The 23,740-nt window shown below is 37.4% G+C and overlaps 1 protein-coding gene across 2 annotated transcripts in view; it reads left to right on the plus strand.

Annotated features, from left to right (window-relative positions):
• The window catches only part of LOC105398054 (proton-coupled amino acid transporter-like protein CG1139), a 40,292-nt gene that overhangs the window by 14,236 nt on the left and 2,316 nt on the right, over window positions 1–23,740 (plus strand). The window contains exons 1-7 of one of the 2 annotated variants that reach the window (XM_038121840.2): window positions 13,543–13,658; window positions 17,218–17,300; window positions 19,279–19,410; window positions 21,546–21,818; window positions 22,124–22,481; window positions 22,767–22,942; window positions 23,292–23,467. In XM_038121840.2, coding sequence (XP_037977768.2) covers window positions 17,257–17,300; window positions 19,279–19,410; window positions 21,546–21,818; window positions 22,124–22,481; window positions 22,767–22,942; window positions 23,292–23,467 — 1,159 coding nt within the window. In that variant the 5' untranslated portion in view covers window positions 13,543–13,658; window positions 17,218–17,256. Of the gene's footprint in view, window positions 1–13,542; window positions 13,659–17,217; window positions 17,301–19,278; window positions 19,411–21,545; window positions 21,819–22,123; window positions 22,482–22,766; window positions 22,943–23,291; window positions 23,468–23,740 lie in introns of those variants that run through there. The other variant, XM_011570110.3, reaches the window with a different exon arrangement.

The raw sequence follows: 23,740 nt of genomic DNA on the forward strand, positions 1-23,740 counted from the left end.
TAAATAAATAAAGTAAACTTGACCGGAAAATTCCGTGCTAAATGTTGTATATCAACAACCACCACTATGTTTTCCTCATACTTTACGATAGGTAGGTATTTATTACAGGTAGACATAGTTTAGTCACATGTAAGTGAATACTTTATTGACATACTTATCCATTAATTGTATCTTCCGATAATATTATTTAATATTAAGTACCTACGTACATATCCTAGGTACCAATAGAATAAATTTTAAGTCAGTCATATTGGTATTTGCTATTATTAATTCCGAAAAAGGCATATTATATTTTTCAAGAATTTGATATTTTTTTACAAATTTAAATCTTAAAACTAAATGGTCGAAGCTTAAAACCCTATTCACACGCAGTTTAGTGGGATTGCAAAGTAAACGTACATTGCTGAAATGTATGAAAGATTCAAAAGTTTGACAAATATTATACACCAAGCCCAGCAATGTACGTGTCTACTTTACACTCGTATTAATCAATGTGTGAAGTGGCTTTATCCATACATATTTTAATTTCAAAAAATGCACCAATGACCTCCTATAATACTTCACGCGAACTTGCCTACGGTAATAATAACACACCAGTCACTGGACACCGCCGGCACAGTAAAGAATTATCCGTATCCCGCTCACATCACATCACAAGGTCTTCCGGCGACAACTAGGTTATCCTGTGTCTAGAACTGCAGATTTACTCATTGTACCGAAATAACTTATCTGGAGAGGCTACACGCCTAGTTAACCAACCCTAACAAGAATGCGCCAAATATAGATTTATCTTTGACGATTCGTCGCGGTGAAGGAAGCTTTCAAGCCATAAATTTTATGAGGACGTGATTGGATGATGCTATTCACAATCAATGGCGAAGTACTTACAATAGAGTACATAAGCCATGAAATCTACCTAATTACTCCTGAAATAACTGAAAACTGGATTTGTTGACGAATTTGCCTAATCTTTTTTGTGATGTGATCGTGAATGGTCACCCGAGTCCGCGTTTTATAAGAGAACCGTCCTGCTGTCTTGTGTGATAAAAATAATGTATTTGTCGTGAAAAGATCGTACCCTATATTTTGGTATGGAACCAAAATACCTCCTGAATAGAATACAAATTTCGTAAGGCGAACCGAAGCTCGCGGGCAGCAGCTAGTTAAACTGTCTGCGTCTGCGCCTGCGCAACCCGTCGTCAGATTCGCGGCGTCGATGAGTTCTGATTGGTCTCAAGGGCCATTCCGCAACCAAGTAGGATGTCAACTCTTCAGTTGACTGCCAATGTCAGGAGGGTGGCTGTCTCGGGTTATCATTCAATTAATGAGTTAAAATAGCATATTTATATATATAGGCAATAGATACCCGCAAGTCGTAGTTTTCTTTAGTGCACATATTTGATAATAAACAAAAACTACTCAGATGGAAATCGAAGCGTCGAATTCCGGGGCCTTAAACAGTCAGTTACTAAACGCTGTGCCATACGGAGATCTTGTAGTAAAACCTAAAATGTCGATGGATCAACTTTATTTGACCTAATAAATAAATAATGATGCAATGCCAAAAATCAAACTTGTTGACATTTAGACCATTTGTAAATTAGAAGAGAGAATTAATTATTTCAATCGTTCATCTATAATTTCGTGATTTCACGGCTTTTATACGTAGGACTTACATCAATTAAACACCCGCTTATACGCAATAATTACATAGTTAGAATCCATTTCCGTTTTCAAATCTGATAAGATTATTACATCCTTACTAGTCCTTACTATATAATATTATAAATGCGAAAGTAACTGTGTCTGTCTGTCTGTCTGCCTGTTACTCTTTCACGCCAAAACTACTGAACGGATTTGAATGAAATTTGGTATACATACGGTCTAGACCCTAAGAAAGAACATAGGCTACTTTTTATCCCGGAATTCCCACGGGAAAACTTTTTAAGGCGAAGCGAAGCGCGCGGGAACAGCTAGTATTTTATAATTTATATTACTATAAAAAAAAAAAAAAAAAAAGCTATTTATTATACCAATCATTTGCACTTAATTTAGGTAATTATTAAGATAAAGTAACATTCGTTATAATGGTGCAATGGATTCTAATAAAGTAGTCGCTCTGACACCTAAGGTAAGATAAAATCTTGAGATTTAGGTGTCAGTGCCCTCCAGTATTTGACAAATTTGTGGATAATGACATAACAAGCTCAAGATAATTTACAAAATTCATTAATTAAATTTTTCTTCCTGAAATTATACATTTAAATAATTTGAGTAAAAAATAAAATAAAATAAAAATAAAATTACAATAGTTGATGTTACATTACAATTACAATTTTAAAATTACAATTATTTCATCCTTAATAAAATAAAATTACTGTATTTATTCATTTATACATATTATAGTTAATAAGTAACTTAAGTTCTAGTTATCTAACATGCATAATGTTAGTTAAAGAAGGGAGGAGGAGGTGGGGGGGGGGGGATTAAATAATGAATAAGTAGGTATATGCGTAAATTGGATTATGTGTTTTTATTTATTTTTGGACAGCAAGTATGTTTTCCGTATCTGCATAGTTTTTTTCTAGCAACCATTTATTCAGAGTTAATTTACAGTTTATTTTGTTAAGTGGGTAAATAACTACGTGTTTACTTATTCTGTTATATAAAGAAGTGAACTAACCGCTGCAAAGCTTCGTCTAGCAAGTGCTGTATTGCTGGTAGGTAAATCGCAAATAAGGTCTTTTCTACGTTTTTTGGCCACTAAGTTGTTAAACGAGAGAGACGAATGCTTACGGAGGATAGTTTGCAAAATAAATAGCTGCCTGACTGTGAGAACTTTGCATTCTGCATATAATAGACTGGTGGGATGGTGGATGGGTTTGCGAGTCATAACCTTCAGGACTGCTCTCTGGGCACGTTCCAAACGTAACATGGCCGACTTATCGGCACCACCCCAAGCAGGGATACAATAGCTCAAGATCGATTGTGCAAGGGAAAGGTACACAGTCTTAAGTATATCTGGGTTTGCAACCTCTCTGAGTCTCCTAAAGATATATATGAGCTTACGCACACGTGAAACCAAAGAGGAGATGTGCTGATGCCAATTGAGTGAGCTGTCCAGTATGACACCAAGGTACTTAGTGAAAGGGACTCGGACCAAGTGAGGGCAACCACAGATTCCAGCCGGGCGGTCACACGAATGAACAGCCACGCTAAATTCATCTGATGACGGCTGGGATGAGACCCTGTGCGAAAATGTGATGTAAGTAGACTTCGATGGATTGAGTGTTAGGAGGTTATTCCGTAGCCACTTGCCAATCTCATCCAGTGCCGCCTCAGCTCTACTCTGAGTCTCAGGCCAGTCGTCACCATGAACGATAACTGCTGTATCATCCGCATATGTGACTATTTTTGAAAATGATAAGGGAAGATTACAGAGGCCGTTTATATAGATGAGAAATAAGGTCGGTCCCAAGACGCTTCCTTGAGGCACACCAAAGCTCAGGCATTCATCTTCGCTAATGTGTTGCTCAATTTTTACACGTTGAGAGCGATTAGAGAGATAGCTTCGGAAGATGTCAAGCGCAAGCCCTCTCACTCCAATATGTTCCAACTTAGACAGTAGGATAGGGACAGAGACAGTGTCAAAGGCTTTAGAGAGGTCGAGAAAGATCCCCACACACTTCTTGCCTGAATCAAGCTTGTTCACAATCTCATTGGTAACTGCAAGAACCGCGTCCTCAGTAGACAGCCCTCTGCGGAACCCAAATTGTCTATCGGATATTATTTTGTGTTTATCCAAAAAGTTAACAAGTCTTGAGTTTAATAACTTTTCTAGGACCTTAGAAACCGCAGGGAGTACTGAAATAGGCCTATAGTTAGTAACACTGTCTCTGTCCCCACTCTTGTAAATTGGATGAACAAGTGCCCTCTTGAAGCATTCCGGGAAAATTCCAGTCAGTAAACAGTTATTAAAAATGTGAGTGAGCGGGGTTAATAAGGATCGGCGTGCATGTTTCAAAACGGTCGTCGAGATCCCGTCACATCCAACAGCAGAGCTATTTCGCAGGCCCAGTATGATGCGTTCAACCTCCATTTCAGTAGCCATGACAATAGCCATAGAATCAACAACACTACCCCGAGAACATGCAGAAAAAAGGCCTGAAGATTGAATAGTTCCATGCTGTTGCACTTTTATGGCTAATTCTTTCCCTATGGTAGCGAAAAAGGTATTTACTTCATTCACTGCATCCTTAGGATTTTTGGAAGTTTTTAATAAATCTGTTGAGGGTGATGAGGTTTTATTTAAGTAAGCTATCTTTTTAATGGCATCCCATGTTGCCTTAGGATTATTTTTGGCAGCATCTAATTGTAGTCTTTGGAAATTAAGCTTTAGTTTTCTCAATAAGTTATTACAAAAGTTCCTGTAACGACAATATATTAGTCTTGCATTAGAGTCGGCTGGATTATTTTTAATATTTTTTTGTAATTTATCCCTATGTCTTATACACCTCAGGAGGCCGGGGGTAATCCAAGGTTTTAAAATACGTTTTTTTCTAGGAATTTTTACTATGACAGTATGATCTTTGACAATATCAGACACAATTTTAACCAAAGTATTTGCAGCTTCGTTAGGGTCTTTTATTCTAAATATGTGAGAGAAGTCCGCGACTTTTAAGTCGGTGATTACCGCTGCGGTATTTGTACGGGTGCCCATACCGGGTGGTTTTCTTAAATTGGCCTTTGAGTCAAAGACTAGATTGATAAGTACTGGGTCGTGATCAGTTATCTTAGTGTCAAGAACAAGAGTTGTATTGTCAATATAACGAGACCTAAGAGCAATGTGATCGAGACATGATCTATCGAGTCTGGTAGGCAGATAATGCGTGGGCATCAAAGCGTGAGATGCAAGCATCTCGAGGTATTCATCACAGTATTTGTCTTTATTATTCACTGCGATATCAATATTCATATCACCAATAACTATAACATTATGAACAGACTTTAAGGAATCCAGCACATTGTTAAGACTATCTATGAATTTGTTAACAGATCTATCAGATGCCGGGGAGCGATATACACCAACGACAGCTAAATCATTATTGTACATGAAAACCAGACAGTTTCCATCTAGTAAATCAGGTTCAACCACTAAATTAGAGGAGAGACTAGAGTGAATGTAGAAGACAACACCTTCATTTTGTGTTAGGAAATTTGATCGGAATGAACTGTAACCATCCAGATCAGGCAAGACATCAACTTTACTTAACCAACATTCCGAGAGGACAATAATATCACACAATACTTCCATTCTACTCAAGAACACTCTCAGGTCGTCAAAGTTAGCGTTAATGCTTCTGATATTTACATGCAAGATATTGAGTTGATTATTGCTAGGGCCTAAATGTGTCTTACAGTCTTCAGCAAGGCACCTGTAGAACTTTGTATCAAAAGAGGACTCAATGTCCTCAGTAGTATCGGTAATTACGTTCATTTAATGAGAGCCTTAAATGTTACAGTGACGCGGGACAAGTTGCACAGCCAAAGCCAGACCCTATATTTAAGCGAAACTATATTGTTCGGTTTGTGGTAGAAAACATCTAAAGTACAGGGAAAACACATTATCATAATAGTAAATATATTTGGTTGATGGGGTATGGACAAGTAATTATATTGATTATACATATACCAATGAGGGGAAAGGAACAGTGAATAGTTAGTAACTGGGTTAGGAACTTTAAGTGAAGTGTAGCAGTAATGAAGCAAAATATACATGCAATATATGACCCTATAGTTGCAGGATAGTCATTTAATGAGTTTTTTAAGGTCGGTTTCCGAATTAATTTGGAACTGGGGAGATCCTTCTCGTTTACGTAGGAATATCTTTCCATGCGAGGACCAGCAGAAATTGAAGTCGTGAGCCTTTGCGAAGTCTCTAGCTAGGAAGAACAACTTTTTTGCTTTCTGTGTTAAGCTCTCTGATATAAAAACAGGTTTAGTTGGTCCTTCTAGACCAAGGTGCTTCGTGTTCAGTTTATCAGTGCCTTTATTTGACTTGTTGAATGTTTTAGAGGCATGGATCACCTTATCCTTTATTATAGCGCTATTGAATTCAACAATTACAGGCTTGGTTTCAGGATTTTTGGTACTGATTCTAAAGATATCCCGTATATCAGCAGTCTCTATGGTGGTGTTAAGTGAAGTACCAGCATCCTTCACCATCTTTAACAGATCATCTTTTGTTTCCGGTTTTCTTACTGGTACATTTCTGAACTCAATACTTGTTGACTTGAACTTCCTTTCGAGATTCTCAATTTTATTCTCAAGCTGTAGTACGTAGTCCTGATTTTCATTTCTATCTTTTTCTAAACTATCAAGTTTGGCCTTAAGATCGTCATATTGTTTGGACAGAAAGTTAATAGATGCGAGTATTTCCTCATTTTTCTGTTTGACCTCAGTTATGTTGTTATTAAAGTTTCCTATGATTTTTTCAAATTTTTCATCTTGTTTCATTACTATGGCTTCTTGTTTATTCTCTAATTTACTTATTAGTTCTTCCATACGAGATGTGAGCATATTTAGTGTTTGTTCGCAGTCACAGTCTCTCTCCCTGGACCGTTTAGTATTTCTTTGTACGAAGTGAGTATCAATGTTTTGTAAGTTGCTAACATCAACATTACTCCGTGAGAATAATTGATTTCCTGGAGTACCCATATTGGAAGTTTCATCACGTGACGGTTTGATTTTGGTAGGTGTTCTCTGGACATTTGACATTTTTATAAGTTATTTTATCTTATAAAAATTGAAAAAGAAATATTGACCACTGTGAGGATTCGAACCGACGCCCTTCCGCAACTTAGGCGACGCCTCAACGCATGCGCTATATGTAATTAAGATATTGATGCGAAAATCTCGATATATTGGCAGGCTAATAGGAGGGACGATGTAAGTGTGACGTAGTGGTCTATCGGGTTTGAGTAGCGGCCACCTCACATTCACACTGATAACGCAAGTCTCTATTTCGTTTTAGCACTTTAAATCTTGTATACCATTTTCCAGAACCAATGATATGGGTGACACTTTAAAATTTTCCATTTAACGCATGAATACTATTGCAAAATGTGTCATTTTATTCACAACGACCACAGATAATATATATTTCTTGAGTACACACTTTGGTAAAATGGAACGTACTAGAGACGGGACACATCAAAGTCGACGTTCTGAAATCGATAAAATATTAGAATTTTTTACATTGCATTATAGTAACTCAACAGCTTTAAAACAAACTATGATGTTTTTAATCAGAGTGCATATCTCTCTCATGCTGCCTCTCAGAATAATAACAATTTTAATATATTTTATTAATAATCTAACTTCATGTAGTTCATCGATATCCTTCGTATAATTTGAGTGAAGTTTAATTTATGGTTTTATTATACAATTGTTGTTGGAAAATTTCGGTCTGTTTTTTGTCATTTTGTTTGTTATTTTTGTCAAAATGCCGAGAAAGGCTGTTTTAAACTCGGAATGTCGTGAGTTTGTAATTCATTTGAGTTTGGTTGATAGAACAAAAAGAATTATATTACAGGACTGTGACTATTTGGCTCGGATAGATTGTTTGCAAGATGAACTGATCATCAATGTCGGTGTTTAATCTGACACATACAAATTGACCCGTACAAATATCGATAGGTACAAGTCTATAGAATTTTTTTCTCGGACATCTCTAAAACTGCCAAACTCAAAACGTCATGAAAACGTCCCCCATATCATTGGTTCTGGAAAATGGTATAGTTCACTTATTTATATGCACTTTAGGACTGAGATTATTGAGTAGGCCGGCTTAAATACGTTGTATTACTGCACTTAGGTAGAACTTTTGTTGAAATTAATGTTTAAATCAATTAAAAGATAAACAAATTGAGAGCGACACATAAACACGTCTACTCGGTTGCGCGGCGCGCGGGGGGGGGTAATGGTAATTTAGGTAATGCCAGGTAAATATAACTCTACCCATGTATTATGTAACTAGGTATCTGCACCTCTGGCTCTCTCGAATGGAACCTTTATGCATATCCCCATGGTCATAATCGCACTGTTTATTTTCATGACTTCATAGATGGACTGTACTTACACAAGTACTTACTTATATTTAAAATGTTATCGTTGGATCAGGTAATTATTCCGCATTGTCGCCAGTATCCGTACTCCGTACAATATAATGCTGGGGCCGGAAGAACTCTGTATTCCACAGGAATACAGTAAAGTGTGATTCACACAGTATACAGCAAGTACAGTACGTTTGATGCATGATGGTAGGTACCTTATTTATAATATGGTATAAGTACAACTGTATTTAAACAATATAAAAAAAGACTTATTAAAAAAACGCTACTTTTTTATATATACTTAAGTGTAATGCTTATTTAAATAATAATAAATGAATAAATATGTGGGAACATCAAACATATACAAATTACTAGCTGTTCCCGCGCGCTTCGCTTCGCCTTAAAAAGTTTTCCCGTGGGAATCCCGGGATAAAAAGTAGCCTATGTTCTTTCCCAGGGTCTAGACCATATGTATACCAAATTTCATTCAAATCAGTTCAGTAGTTTTGGCGTGAAAGAGTAACAGACAGACAGACAGACAGACAGACAGACAGACACAGTTACTTTCGCATTTATAATATTAGTTAGGATGTAGGTACCACCACCACAGTGCACTGACACTGATCATTAGACATGCTGTAAGTAGATTACCAATTACCATAAGCTTTTGTAAAATCCGCTTTAAAATTACTTAAAGTGTAAGAAAAAAATACGTTGTTACGAACGTATTTCCAGACACAACACACAAAATTACTTATGCTTGAACAATATAATGCAAATTTCCGTCATAATATCAAAGTATTACTTACCTACTAGGTATTAACTTTTGTATCATGTTTGGGTAAAAATTTATGTTTTTATTTAATTTTAATACTTAACTGAATAGACCGTCCACGTTGTGGGCGGCACTCACGCGATTTTCAACCAGTTTGGTCCGGTTGCGTGAAATCCTTATTCGGAGATATTTAGCAATATACTCCAAGCAGCCAAGCACTGCAACAGTAATGCATTCAGAGATATATTATGTTACCTAGCTATATGACCTATACTATAGTAATGTGGTAAATTCATAATCACCGAGTTTACACGATACATAAAACTGGGTATACCTACTTAAGTGTTGTCTATGGACATTATGGTTCTATCTAGTATATTTCTACAGTGTTTAACATTCTGCTCGTACTCTCCGATCTAGGGGATGCAAAAGTCGGAGTGACATTCTATAGAGTAAGATAATGATGATGAGTACAAAAAAATATGTCCTGCCTAGTCGTTTGTTAGTTCGGATTGGTTTCCACATCTCGATCGCTTTGGGATCGTGGCGAGGACAGGAATACCCTGGACCCTCCGCAGCCGCCACTTATGATACGACAAATGGAGCCACTGCTTTTGAGAATATTCCGCAAAAACACATCAGCGGCCAGAGTATGGCAGGTGCCGTGTTTTCGAGGTTCCAGATTCCGTTATTTGCCAGTTTGCCACTAAATTTGGTAAGCAAGCTCACAGGCAGTCACTCTAGCTTATGAAACACTAACTGTATTACCACAAAAAACTTTAAACACTGTTTAACAAGTGGTTAAAACAAAATTTGACAGATTTTGTAGGCGTTTGACAGCACTAAACATCTGTTAAATACTGTCTAAGTTTTTGTGGTAGGTAAGGCCCTAAGGTTCGAAGCTGCAGTAACCTCGACTATATCGCGGTGTATTATGTATTAAATGTGCCGATTGCAAGCATACTATAATTTGTTCGTATTTTGTAAAGCAAGAGTAACCCTCCAGCTCCCAATGTCAACAAAATTGCGGTGCTTCCGACAGTGAATTTACTTTCGCGAGTTTTCCCGTATATGTAAATTTATATTATACACACTAGGTCCAGCCAGTGTCACAATATATTATTCTCAGGAAGCTAATGAAGGATTCGGTACTTACTTAAATAAATAAATAAAAGCACGGATCAATATTGTATCTACCAATCATTATAACGTACTTAAATGTCGATATCGAGCTTATTTAACTGGCTTTACGAAGAAACGGTATACACTTCTAAGTTAATAACTGTAATTATATACCTTCTTACCTAAATAATATAGTTATTTAAGTACTATTAGTTATTAGTTAGGTAAGTACCTGCAATATCTCTGGAGCGACAACAACAACAAAGAATATAATTATATTATTAAAATTATATTTAATGTGAATGTAATTTTTTGAATTATTTTTTCCTATACATATTCATAGTCATTCAAATCTCTCGTGGGTCCAACCTTGTCATTTCACGGTATTTATCGGTTATAATGGGGGCACAGCCATTTATGCAAATGATTTAATACAACAAAATACAGAATTAATGAGGTTGTTAAATACTAGTTTAAAGCCAAAACCGGTTCCTTACGATACTAGTTATTTAGTTTACCTAATTACGGATGACGTGATTATGTGATTTAGTTATTAATGCACCCATAACTGCACCTACAAGACTAGGTATAATGTATTATATAAAAGGAATGTATGTAATGTGTCAATTGGCGATTGAAATAAAATACACATAAATTACGTACCTTCACAAAGATATGGTGGTAGGTAATATAAAAACAAAATTACGTTTATGTTTACGTTGTATGGTAGGCTCCATGACATTCAGTTATTTACGTAGGTATACCAGTTATACAAAATATATTACCTATTTATATTTACTAATCAATGGAATATGCCTTCGTATTTCATGCTATATTCATATACTTATATATAAGTATTTTATTTTTATTATCAAAGTTAAAATTAGCAACTGAGGTGCTGCACGAAAACGGCTCGTCAAAACAAACTATTTATTTGAAAAGTAAATACCACAGTAAATAACGTACTATGTTAAGTATAGGTATATATTGTATATGTATCTACGTACTGTACATAATTTATACCTACCTTCAAGACGACTTAAAATGTAAATAAGTTCATTAACGCATACACTTCGTGCTTTATCGTTTAGAGTTAAAAAAAACCTTTGTGACAACATAGTCACTACAACAGATTTGGTATCCCGGATGTAAGTTAGGTAGGATGGAAAGAAACTTGATCAATTCATACATAGGTAACTACCTAATAAAAAATCAAAAAATATATAAATATCTAACCCGAGCTCTTCTTAGTGTGTCGGTGATAATCTCTAGGGTTGGACTAGGGGGGTGTACCACTGTAGTGAAAGAATTAGCCAGAGAGCGTACAGGCCAACTATAAAGTCGTGAAAACGGAAGTGGATCCTAACTAATTGTTTAAGATCGTATGTAATCGATCTGTTATACACTCGCGAGCAACCAAATCGACTCAAGCCTTCACGGCGCACATATACATTGATTTTCCTAAAACGATAAATGGTAAATATAAAAGTGATATGTCATTCGAAAGCTGAAGAATTAGGCTTTCAATTAAGATCAATACCATAAAAAAAAACTAAGCGCAGATTTAATAACGCATTTTAATTGCCCGTCAGTGTTAATTACCTCATTAGGAATCCACGCCTTGCGCTACCTGATCCCGCTATAAAACCTTTCCACATCCGGTGTACCTTATCAGTCGCTTGTTGCAAGTAGACCGGTACACATCTCGTTGCATTGTATTCCTTGTTTTCGCAAACCCATGGATACCACACCAGAAGAAGCTGCTCAAGTTGTTGCCTTGCTGCAACAAGGGTTAAGTCAGCGAGCAGTCGCTGCCCAGCTCCACTTGAGCCAGTCTGCTGTATCCCGAGTATACAGACGGTTCCAAGAGACTGGTGCCTTCAATCGAAGACCAAGAACGGGCCGCCACCGCTGCACTTCAGAGAGAGACGACCGCTTCATTGTCTCAACCTCGCTGCGCAATCGACACCTTACGGGCGTTGATGTGCAGCAAGAACTGAGACGTGTACGACAAGTGGCTGTCAGCGAGTGGACAGTGAGAAGACGCTTGAAGGAAGCCAACTTGACACCAAAAAGACCTGCATCAGGCCCCAAATTGACTGCAGGCCACCGACAAGCGCGTCTTCAGTTTGCTCGAGAGCATCTCGATTGGAGCATTGCGCAATGGCGGTCGGTCCTGTTTACTGATGAGTGCAGAGTGTGTCTGCATGGCAGTGACAGGAGAGGCCGGGTCTACCGGCGTCCGGGGGAACGATTTGCCCAATGTTGTTTCGCTGAAACAGTAGCATATGGCGGCGGTTCCTGCATGATGTGGGCTGGTATTTCTCTAGAGGGAAAAACCGCACTTGTTTTCGTGCCTGGAGGCGGCCGAGGAGGCGGGTTAACAGCTGATCGGTACATCACCGACATTCTACTCGGTCATGTTGTGCCCTATGCAGAATTTGTCGGTGAAGACTTCGTGCTAATGCACGACAATGCCCGCTGCCACACGGCACGAGTCAGTCGGCAGTTTCTGAGAGAGAAGGAATTGCGCACGATGGACTGGCCTGCGCTCAGTCCTGACCTGAATCCCATCGAACACTTATGGGACGAGCTCAAAAGAAGAGTTCGGGCCAGGAATCCAGTCCCTGCAAGCGTGGACGAGCTGAAGACAGCTTTATTAGAGGAGTGGGACGGCATTCCTCAGGAAACTGTCAAAAAGTTGATAAGGTCTATGAGAAACAGGCTGCAGGCTGTAATTAGGGCAAGAGGGGGCAATACAAAGTATTGATTTAAATAAATAAATTTTTATCTTAACATTTTTTGTTTAATTTGTATAATACGATACCCATACCCTTTTTTCCTAAATTCCCGTTTTTCCTACAATTGCGTTCAGACATCATTTATTTCAAAAATGATGAATGGATTTCAATAATAATGATATCAAATTAAAGCTGACATCTTAAGCTTTTAAATGACATGTCATTTTTATTATTTCTATTCATAATTTTACTTGTATTAATGTAGGTATGTTTGCGCCGTCAAGGCTTGAGTCGATTTGGTTGCTCGCGAGTGTATTTATTAAAGGACAAATCCGTTAAAAATTCATAATCAATCGGTATTTTATTTTTAAAATGTATGTAAAAGTAAGTAAATAACTAATGATCATAAAAAGTCTTAGCAAAATCGCACTCTTTGGTGTCAGGACTTTATAGTTTGACTGTAGGTAGAGTACGAGTAACAGTCAATACGTCACTCACGGGCATCATTTCCTATAGCTATGAGTTGGCCATACTTTATACTCTGAAAGAAAATGTAGATAAGTAAAATGTTATTATAATGATATCGCCCCCTATTTTTGGGCCGTGGTGAACATTTAAAGACCGTTTAGGTCCTCATGAAAATAATCTAAGCGATATTATTTTATTACATTATTATAGCAATTAAAACCTAGACGGAATGTTTGCTATCGTTTTATTTGCATATTTGTACGTATAATATACCTACTACCTAGCCAGCCTGAATACCTGAATACCTATATGTGTCGCATTGCCTTGGCAACGGAACCAAAACAAATACATAGTAGTGTAGTGTTTGAATTTCAGTGATGTGATTGCAAGTAATAGTATTACACGGCCATATACTACACAAGTTCAGCGACGAACTGAGTAAGATTGTATCTACTATGTAATTATACTCACTATAAGCACTGCACAGGACCTATCTATCACCCATAAACCATAAAGTTTATAAATACATCAAAGAAAATATTTTTTTATGTCGTACTATTAAAGGCACGGTCCACGGTAAATCTTGGTCATCCGTCACATTTACAAATAAATTTTGTAACACCCTGTATAATAATATTAAAAAAGTCTTGGCATTTTTTATTTAATTCACCAGGCAAGGATAAGATACACACACCCGTACCGTATTCTTAGTTGCGTCCTTAACGACAAGTTGACCTTTTTGCTATACATTGCATAAGTACATATATATAATTATTTTAGTATACTCACGACATGGCTCACGACTGTAATCTCCGAAGGGGTAGTCAGAGGTGACTCGCAAGCGAGCCACTCGCTTTTCGCTGTATATTTGTACTAACGTGGTACGTTGCGAGCCGTATCGCCATTTTGTATAACGTAACAAAAAATCAAACACCTATCCACTTTAAAGATACGAGTAAGTAATATACTTAAGTAGTATTCTTGGTAAAATCATTAAGATAATTTAAGGAACTGGTTTGTTTTAATAAAAGAGTCAAGGAGAGGACTAAGGATATGGTCAATACTTTCGTATAATGTTGCTGCCTCGAGACCAGTCATTGACCCCATTCAGTTTTTTGTTAACCAAGAAAGACCAGTGAGAATTGGCGTCATCGACAAAGATCATGACAAAATGTAGTATAAACTTATAACATAAATTATTCTCATTATAATTAAGTACCTATATATAAGATAGGGAAGTACATACTTACTAATACATAGGTACCTAATTACTTACCCTAAATTCAAAACCAAGGCAGAGTTGACTTTCTTATGTATAAGTACCTACTTACTTAATTTAATTCAAATACTTAGATTTATTTTGGGGTGGCCGAGATGACGTCACAGAGCATGGGTAATAAATATTTATAAATAATGTTTTGAACTTAATAATAAACAGTTGAACTGCGCAAATTAAAGATTCACATTTTAAAATCATAGTTTTTTTCCGTCAAAATATTTTATTTATGTGTAAGCATGAAAACTTCATTATATTGCTTACTTAATTTAGAACCAGTTATTCTTATTTTCGGATTTTTGATCCGTAGTTAATTAAAAAAAAAACGTAACTGTAGCTTTGTAGGATACGAGTCTCATAGAGACACCTATTTATGATTATTATTATTACATACTCACTTACCTTTGATAATAAAATTCTAGTCAAAGTCAAATTCACTGAAGAGATGCGAAGAAGTTTAAGTGGCAGCGGGCTACATAACTGACCGAATCTTAATCTTAACTAATAATATAAATGCGAAAGTAACTGTGTCTGTATGTATGTCTGTTACTCTTTCACGCCCAAACTACTGAACGGATTTGAATGAAATTTGGTTTTCATATGGTCTAGCTAGCTAGACTCTGAGAAAGAACATAGGCTACTTTTTATCCCGGAATTCCCAAGGGAAAACTTTTTAAGGCGAAGCTCGCGGGAACAGACATTACAAATAATTATTGTTTATTTGTGAGACCCTCTCGTGTAGGCTGTATGAGGAAGGCTAAGGACAGAGGGGTCACTATATGACGAAAAACTAAGTTTCAAAGTGCTGCTACGCGAACTACGACTGGTATCTCGTTATATTAAACGTGCCAATTGCACGACAGCTCTCGTTTGTTATACAGGGTGTTGCAAAAAGGGTATACTAAGCCGAAACCTACATGTGCACCATGGTATATCTAAGCCTGAATCTGAAAATTCGCGATTTATTTTTCCATTTTCCATAGAAACTTTGTTGGTCACGTGACTTTTTACTATGGGAAAATAATTTTTTTTTTCGCGAATTTCCAAATACTGATTTCAGATTCGGGCTTAGATATACCATGCTGCACATGTAGGTTTCGGCTTAGTATACCAATTTTGCAACACCCTGTAGAGTAAGCCTCCAGAGTACAACATTACACAGCGCTGAAAGGAGTATTCCTATGTGACCGTATTGGCAGATAATAATGATTGTATCACGATTCCTGTTACAGCTATTTTCAGCTGAAAAACTTTGTTGTTACTCTTCATTCACAAGTATAAGTACTAACATAATGGCTATTTCGGTCGTTAATGTCATCAGACTGTGTTGTTGGCGCCTTCCCTGTACTGGTTATAATATATACTCATATATTATATACATATAACAACAATGTTTTTTTGTGTCATTCTATGTTATACAGAGTAATGTGCATTTATCATGTTCTAGAGCGCCGCTTTCGTGGCATTTTGCCAAATATTTTTGCTTTAGTGCTATTGGCGAAAATTAATTAACATTGTTTCTGGTTGCGAAATAATTATGTTATGTAAAAAAGATAAGTGGTCATAGCTACCAAGCTTTGCGTCATTTGCGTATAGACGTTTTTTTTCATCTCGTCTCACTTTATACATATGTATATTCATGCATCTGGTGAATATTATCATTTGTAGTTACCCTGGTCTTTCTCGGTCGAAAGTTATTTTTTTAATAAAAGCTCGGAAGTGTCAGTTTGTTGTTTATTCCGAATAAATTATAGAAAAATTCGCAAATAGTTGGGGCAGAGCGGTAGTTCCAGACGATAAGTAGGACCCCTGAAATAAATCCTAGGGCCGTATACAGAAAGAAACCTGGAAATTTATAAGCGCTTACTTTTTCATACTTTGCCGAAACGGATATTCGCAACCAAAATATCGATACTAAAGTAAGCTCTTATCATATGTTTCCAACTTTCTTTCTGTAAATGGCCTAAATTGTGATCTTATTAAAACGCGTGAAAAAGTGTAAAAATCGTACCTTATACTCCTATTCTTTACCACCAGGAAAACAAGTTATTTTGGTGCTAAATTTTAAATAAATTCAGTTTTATTCAAGTTCTTATTTGTTTATGGTAAGGTGTATGTGATACGTATAAGTATACGATACCAGCATGTACATAGGTAAAATATACCTTAGTTATATGCATACCGTCTCCGTCTGCTATTATTACCCACCACCAACCATATACACAGCTCAACAAATACTCACAAGTAAATAATTACATTACTCGTTATTCTACATAGTTTTTAAATTCCTTATGTACGGCTTACAAAGAACGATGACGCAAATGAGTCACTTTCAGTAGTTCTTACTCAGGTTTGGCCTATTTTATACCAAATAAGTATTTTTTAAATTTAATTGAACAAATATTTAAAGTTTTGCGGAATGTATAGTATGTACTTACCTAAATGATGTCGATTCTGATGGCACTTTTAATATGATTGCTGTGAAAACCTTAAAATTAATTGTTTAAAATTCTACTCTAACTATATAGCTTTCGTAAATCTCATTTTCCAATGGAAAAATGCGTAGTTTGACATCGCTAAAATTAAAGTTTATCAGAATCTAGGTACATTTATTTCGTTTTGTACCGACTTCTAAGGGAAGAGGAGTTTCTCAATTCCTCTATACATATAGGTATATTATTTGTTTTTCATCGCAACAACAATCATTTGCTATTGTTTCAGAACGATGCCGTGGAATGGGGGAGGCGAGAGAGCGGTCCGATGGTCAACCCCTCGTTCGAGCCAGACGACTTCCTTCCACAAAGGTACCTACGCAATGTAACTATAAAAAATATAGTATGTATATGTCGCAGGCATCTGGTTTAATCTCCTTTTTGATTGAACCACTAGCCCGTTCATTGAATGGCGCTACTCAATTGTACGACTAGGCCGAACGTTGATTGTACAAGCGTCACAAAACGTCCAACTAGTTAGCTGACTTAAAATCAGTCAGGTGGTGAATAAAACAAATATGGCGTCTTTCTAACAGCTAACAGCTGACACAAAAACACCTAAGTACATTAGCTTTAAAGTGCGTTATTTGTGTTAAAATAGTGTGACAACATGGATTTACCTATTAGTACGCCGCGGGCGGATAGTTTCAAAGAAAAAATTGTGGCGAAACTGGATAATTATGAACAACAATATGAAGGTACGTTTATTGTTATTGTTTAGTTAATTTGTGAGACAAGAGCTTTGTAACATAGTCTTTTTGTTGACTCTTGTCTGGTCATGTTCACCCTAACCAGACATTACAAAGTTGCTATACTATATCCCATTCAACGACTTCGCTGAATGACGTTCAGTCAAGACGTCGAACGTTACAATCAACGACTTGACGAGTTGTCCTTTAGTCATACAACTGAATAGCGCCATCCAATGAACGGGCTAGTGGTTCAATCAAAAAGGAGATTAAACCAGATGCCTGCGACATATACATCAGCATATTGTTTAAAAGTATATAAGTACATAATTAATTATGTAGGTCGAAGTGGCTACAGTGTATCAGTGGTACACAGTGAAACAGTGATCCACTGTTGCAATTACCCTATATTATGTAAGTGTACCTAAGCACTAAAGGAACACCCATATGGATTCGGGATAAAAGTAGCATAAAACTTTAGCACTGCATCATACAACATTACATTAACATAAACAGAAAATACTGTTTAATTCGTTACAAAACAAACATAGGTAGGTACTAGGTACACATAATATCTTTCCATATAAGCTCCGATAATACCCATATAAGTATATGTAGTATATGTAGATACTGTAGCAATATTAGTAAGTTAATATGGTATATGTATGTAGGATAACCAGAAAAATCCTCCTTACAGAAACTTCCACGCCATGTACCTAAATAAGCGAATATACGCCGCGCCGGTTTCCTCGCGATATTTTACATAAACGTAACTTCTTAGTATTCATCATCATCATCATATCAGCCATAGGACGTCGAATATAGGCCTCCTCCAATGATTTCCACCTTGTCCGATCGGAGGGTTAATAAACTAGCCCGCATCCAGTGCTAGTTTACTAACATTTTATTTACATAAATTCCAAACGGACTTAAATCAACCTGTACCACTGGATTTAAAGCCAAACCATTAGTTTTTTGAGAAGGGGCGCTTTTCAGGTTTCAGGATCTGTGGTGCAGTTGTGAAGTGTGACTGGTGTGAAATTGACTGTTTTTTTTATATAAGTAGTCATTGTCGTGTGTGTTTATTTTACTTAATAACACTACGCCAAGTCCTGTTATTACAACTAAAAACAAAGTACAATTATGTAATTAAGACGCCAATCACGGATAGGTAGTTTTGTAAGTGACCCATTTTAAAACGGCCCTTTTCCTCGCATGCCCTAGAAAAACGATAAATCAATAGGCATGTAGACATAGATTGCCTACACTACTTCATTCCAGGTAAGAAAATCTAAATATAGAATGATACTTGTATTGAATGAAATCAATAATACCAATTTCACGACGGTTTCCTAGCAATGGCGTGTGAGCTCGCGAGTCGCGGGGCTGAGCGGTTGGGCGACGTTTGAAGAAAAAACTTTTTTAAACTTTTCTTTCTGTCAACATGAGTTTAGCTCAAAAATAAATAAAAATATTTTAACTTGTGTTCATTTATAGACATAATGGCTGTCGAGTTGAGTATCGTAAAACTTTATTTTCCGTGATTTCTGTTTAACATATTGTGTGTTTTTTTGTTTATGTTTTCTTCTGTTTTTTCTCAGCCTGTCACCGGTGAAGGATGAGAAGAGGCCAGGAGCTGACAAGGGCATTTTCCTGGTGAACATGAAGGAGAAAGACATGCAGGAGGAGGAATATGAACCCTACGACAACAGAGAAGTGGACCACCCTACCACGTAAGTTTACTGTTGCCTGCATTACATAATGAAGTTCAGCTTTGAAAGTGAAAGAGTCATAAGTTTTGATTTTGTTTGATAAAGCGAAATGTTGGAACTGAGTTAGATTTCTCAAAAAGCATCAGTATTTTAAACATTAACTATAATGTAAAAAATGAATTTATTTAGAAAGTAGTTAGTTAAAACTACTTACAAGTGATTTTAAAAGAATGTAAAAAAAGTTTGGTGGGAGCTTAGAGATCATTATCAATCAGTTAGGAAAATATGGCCTTTACCTACTTAACTAAAATGTAAGGAACAGCTGTTTTACGAAAACGGCTTAGTGTTTCGAGTAGCTACATTCACCGGACCGAAACTGATAAAATTCCATACTGTCTGCATATCTCTGTTTTTTGGTAACTATGTAGAAGGTATAAACCTACTTAATAGGTATCTCTTCCTAGGGCGTAAATTTTCCTCACTTAGCTTATTTTTATACTTGTAAAAAATCCCAATATACACTCACGGGCAATGAAATAGTTCCACTCACAAATAGCCGACACCAAATTACCCCAATTTTTTCCAACATTTAATTTAAAATGTGAACATGCGAAAGTCCATCTGATTGTAAATAATGAAAGTCCATCTGATTGTAAATAATTACATTTGTATATTGTGCAATAAAAGCATAAATAAATAAATAATATCCTGAAGCTCTGTTAAATGTACTTACTTCAATGATGCAGAAGACGTCATAAAGCTAAGAGCTTTTTCCGTTTATGAGTGTTTTGGTGTTTTTCTCAGTGGAATCTTTTCATTGCCCGTGAGTGTAATAACTTATTCTGGGTCATTCTGCTACATCTCAAGTATATATAATATATGTGTAATTGTGTAGGTAGGCTCATCAAAGACTCATTAAACACATCAAGTACGGAAATTTTTAATGAATTCATATGCCCATTGCATATTATGGAATCTTCTATTTAGTGTGTCAACATGGTAATCTATGCGACGACCGAATGGTGTAGCGGTTAGTGAACCTTACTGCTATGCTGAAGGTCCCGGGTTCGATTATAGATAGGTATTACTCCTATTACTTACTCGTGTCTTGAGTGTTAATATGCATCTATCTATGTATCTGGATATATCAGTTGTCCAATACCCATATTACTAGCTCTGCCTAGTTTGGGTCTATACGTTAAGAAGTTACAAGGTAAGTTAGATAGGTAAGTACATTGTCCTAGGACCCTATAGGTTATTAAAGTATTTGCTATGTCTAAGTACCTATATTTTTAAGTAGGAAACTTATACCTTGATATTGGTTAGGACTTACTTAATGCTTACCCTACAATCTTATAGGTTTGTACAGTCTAACGTACAGATATTACCTTAACTGGTTAGTTCAGGTTTGATCTAGAAATAATATTTGTACATAAACTAGGTAAGTAATTAAGTAAGTAGATACATTTATTATTGCTATATCTGCTTGCCAACCTACTTCAATCTTGGTTTAATTGCTCAATCCATTAAGAATCGGTATTATACGGGTTAAAATGATTGATAGACTTTAAAAATGCGTTCAGTTTGACAATACCTGTACGAGATAGCTCTTAGCGATAAGGCCGCCTATTGTGCGTGCATGTTAATTCCTATTGTACCTAATTAATAATTCCTAAATACCTACTTAGTTACATATTTAATTTTGGACTAAAAGTTTTTACGACTTAAGTTCATTTTAAATTTAGTAGGTGTACCTAAGTACCTACTTAAAAGATCCTCAGCTTAGTGAGCAAATAAATACATTTCGATTCTTGCCAAAAGAAAGCTGGACATGAGGACATTCCATCATCTACCTACCTACCGTTCAGCTTGCTGCCAGTTGCTGCGCCACTTCCCAGGAATCACGTATCCAGATCACATAGGGTACTAAAATGACGAGCGATCGCCTTGGCCTTGACAAACGGCGATAGGTATCAAGGAAAACGTCTCAACTTTCCGCAAAATGGCTCTCCGAGATATCTACGCTTCCTAGTAGGTAAAATAATGTAGTTAGGTAAAGTATTTAGCAATTAAATTGCCGTATTGTCTGTTGCTAGGTTTTCCTTGTCTTGGCCGACAAAAAATCATTGGCTAACGCTTTTCATTTGTTTCAACAGGAACACAGAGACGCTACTGCATCTGCTGAAGGGCAGCTTAGGCACAGGCATCCTGGCCATGCCGCACGCCTTCTCCAAGTCTGGCTACGTGGTGGGCACGATCGGCACCATCGTGATCGGCGTGCTGTGCACCTACTGCATACACATCTTGCTGGACTCCTGCTATGCGCTCTGCAAGCGGCGGAAAGTGCCGTCGCTGACGTATACCTCTGCTGCTGAGGCCGCTCTGTCTGAGGGCCCTGATTGGTGCAAGGCGATGGCTCCGTATGCTGCGTAAGTTGTGGTTGATTCGTTTGTGGAATAGTGATAGTGGATACTGTTCGAATACCTCAATCATTCTAGTAACTTCAAAGTGAACATCTGGCAAAATTCATTAGTGCCTGCTCTAAACAGAGTTCAAGGAAGGATCTCATAAATTCTCTGTCACGGAAAATTCAACTCTAGATTAAATTTTGCACACGGTCTATCTCAATATTTCTACAAACCTTGGCACATACCATTGCTAATTTGATATCACTAGTCATTTCACAATCAATTACGCTGTTGCACTAAATTAATCAACAACTAATTTGTTACAGGCACGTAGTGAACGCTTTCCTGCTAATATACCAAATTGGCACATGTTGTGTGTACGTAGTATTCGTGGCTGAGAACCTTCAGTCGGTGTTGAAACACTTCGGGGTGGAAGTGACGGTGTTCCAAGTGATGCTGGGAGTGCTCCTGCCCTTGATCCTGATCAACTGGGTGCGGGACCTGAAGTACTTGGCGCCGTTTTCGGCCATAGCGAATGCCGTGACGATCGTGGGTTTCGGCATCATCCTGTACTATATCTTCCGCGAGATGCCCACGGTGGAGGGCAAGGTACCGGCCGGCAAGATCACAGAGTTCCCGCTCTTCTTCGGGACAGTACTGTTCGCGCTGGAAGCGATTGGAGTGGTGAGTTGTTGGTTGTTTTATTCTGCTAATCATTGCACAGCGTGCTCATTTATGGAAAGTTGAATAGAATGCAAGATTAAATAACGCACGTAAGAAGGAATAATTCCGTTGAGTTAGCGTATCAGTTCTGACCTTCTTCTTTCCTATAAAAGTAGTCAATAAAGGTTTTGGAATCGTTCTACTTACCCCACAATACATCCCCTATCGAGGGATTGATAGCGAGGGTGGGATAGATATCTATCCCCCACCACAAAATCCCACTCTAACAATCCAAATCCTCACCAGATCCTGCCCCTGGAGAACGAGATGAAGACGCCAAAGAGCTTCGTGGGCAAGTTCGGGGTGCTGAACCGGGCCATGGTGACCATCATCGTTCTTTATGTCGGCATGGGCCTGTTCGGATACCTGCAGTACGGCGACCAGGCCGCCGGGAGCATCACGCTCAACTTGCCATCGGAGACGTAAGTGCTGTTGTTGGAACTTTATTGATTGATGATTGATTGAGGAGCAAGTTCCTGAACTACCTACCTATACTACATTGTCGGAGAGCCCAATGAGATGCAGATATTATCAAACATGTAACAGGACAACACGGTTTACTTGCCACTTGCACCGATCAACGATGCATAAGCATAAATAGCGCTGAACGCTGATATGACAGGGTCTAATTCATGATAATTTGCTACTAAGCTGCTCACCTTTTAAAAATGTATCATTGTCACCTGTAGCAATTTCCTATCCTTTCGTATGTTTACCTCTGTATTCCATCTTACCAAAATTTTCACGCTGACCCTTTTTCACTGTTTCCAGGCTCGGCAGCGTGGTCCAGTGTCTATTGGCCTTCGCGATCTTCATCACGCACGGGCTCGCCTGCTACGTGGCCATCGACATCCTGTGGAACGAGTACATCGGCATCCGGCTGCTGAGCAGCAAACACCGCATCATCTGGGAGTACTCGCTGCGGACTGTCATCGTTCTTGTTACTTGTAAGTATGATGCTAATGTGTTAAATTTTGAAGCTTGCCTGTTGGAGGTGTTTAGAGCGGGGGTATGGGTAAGAGTGTGAGAGAGTCAGTTTGTACGTACCTGCGTAAAATTTCCCTCCACACGGCTCCAATCTAGCCAAGAAGTATTGTCCTGTTGACTTTTGATGTTTTTATTTCTTTATTTATATGTACTTATGTATAATAATAACAACCCGTAATATAGTCCCTGACTGCATGGTTATTGACATGTCCTATAATGAAACTCCTTCTGTC

The sequence above is a fragment of the Plutella xylostella genome, chromosome Z (assembly GCF_932276165.1).
Source record: "Plutella xylostella chromosome Z, ilPluXylo3.1, whole genome shotgun sequence".
Taxonomy (NCBI): Eukaryota; Metazoa; Arthropoda; class Insecta; order Lepidoptera; family Plutellidae; genus Plutella; species Plutella xylostella.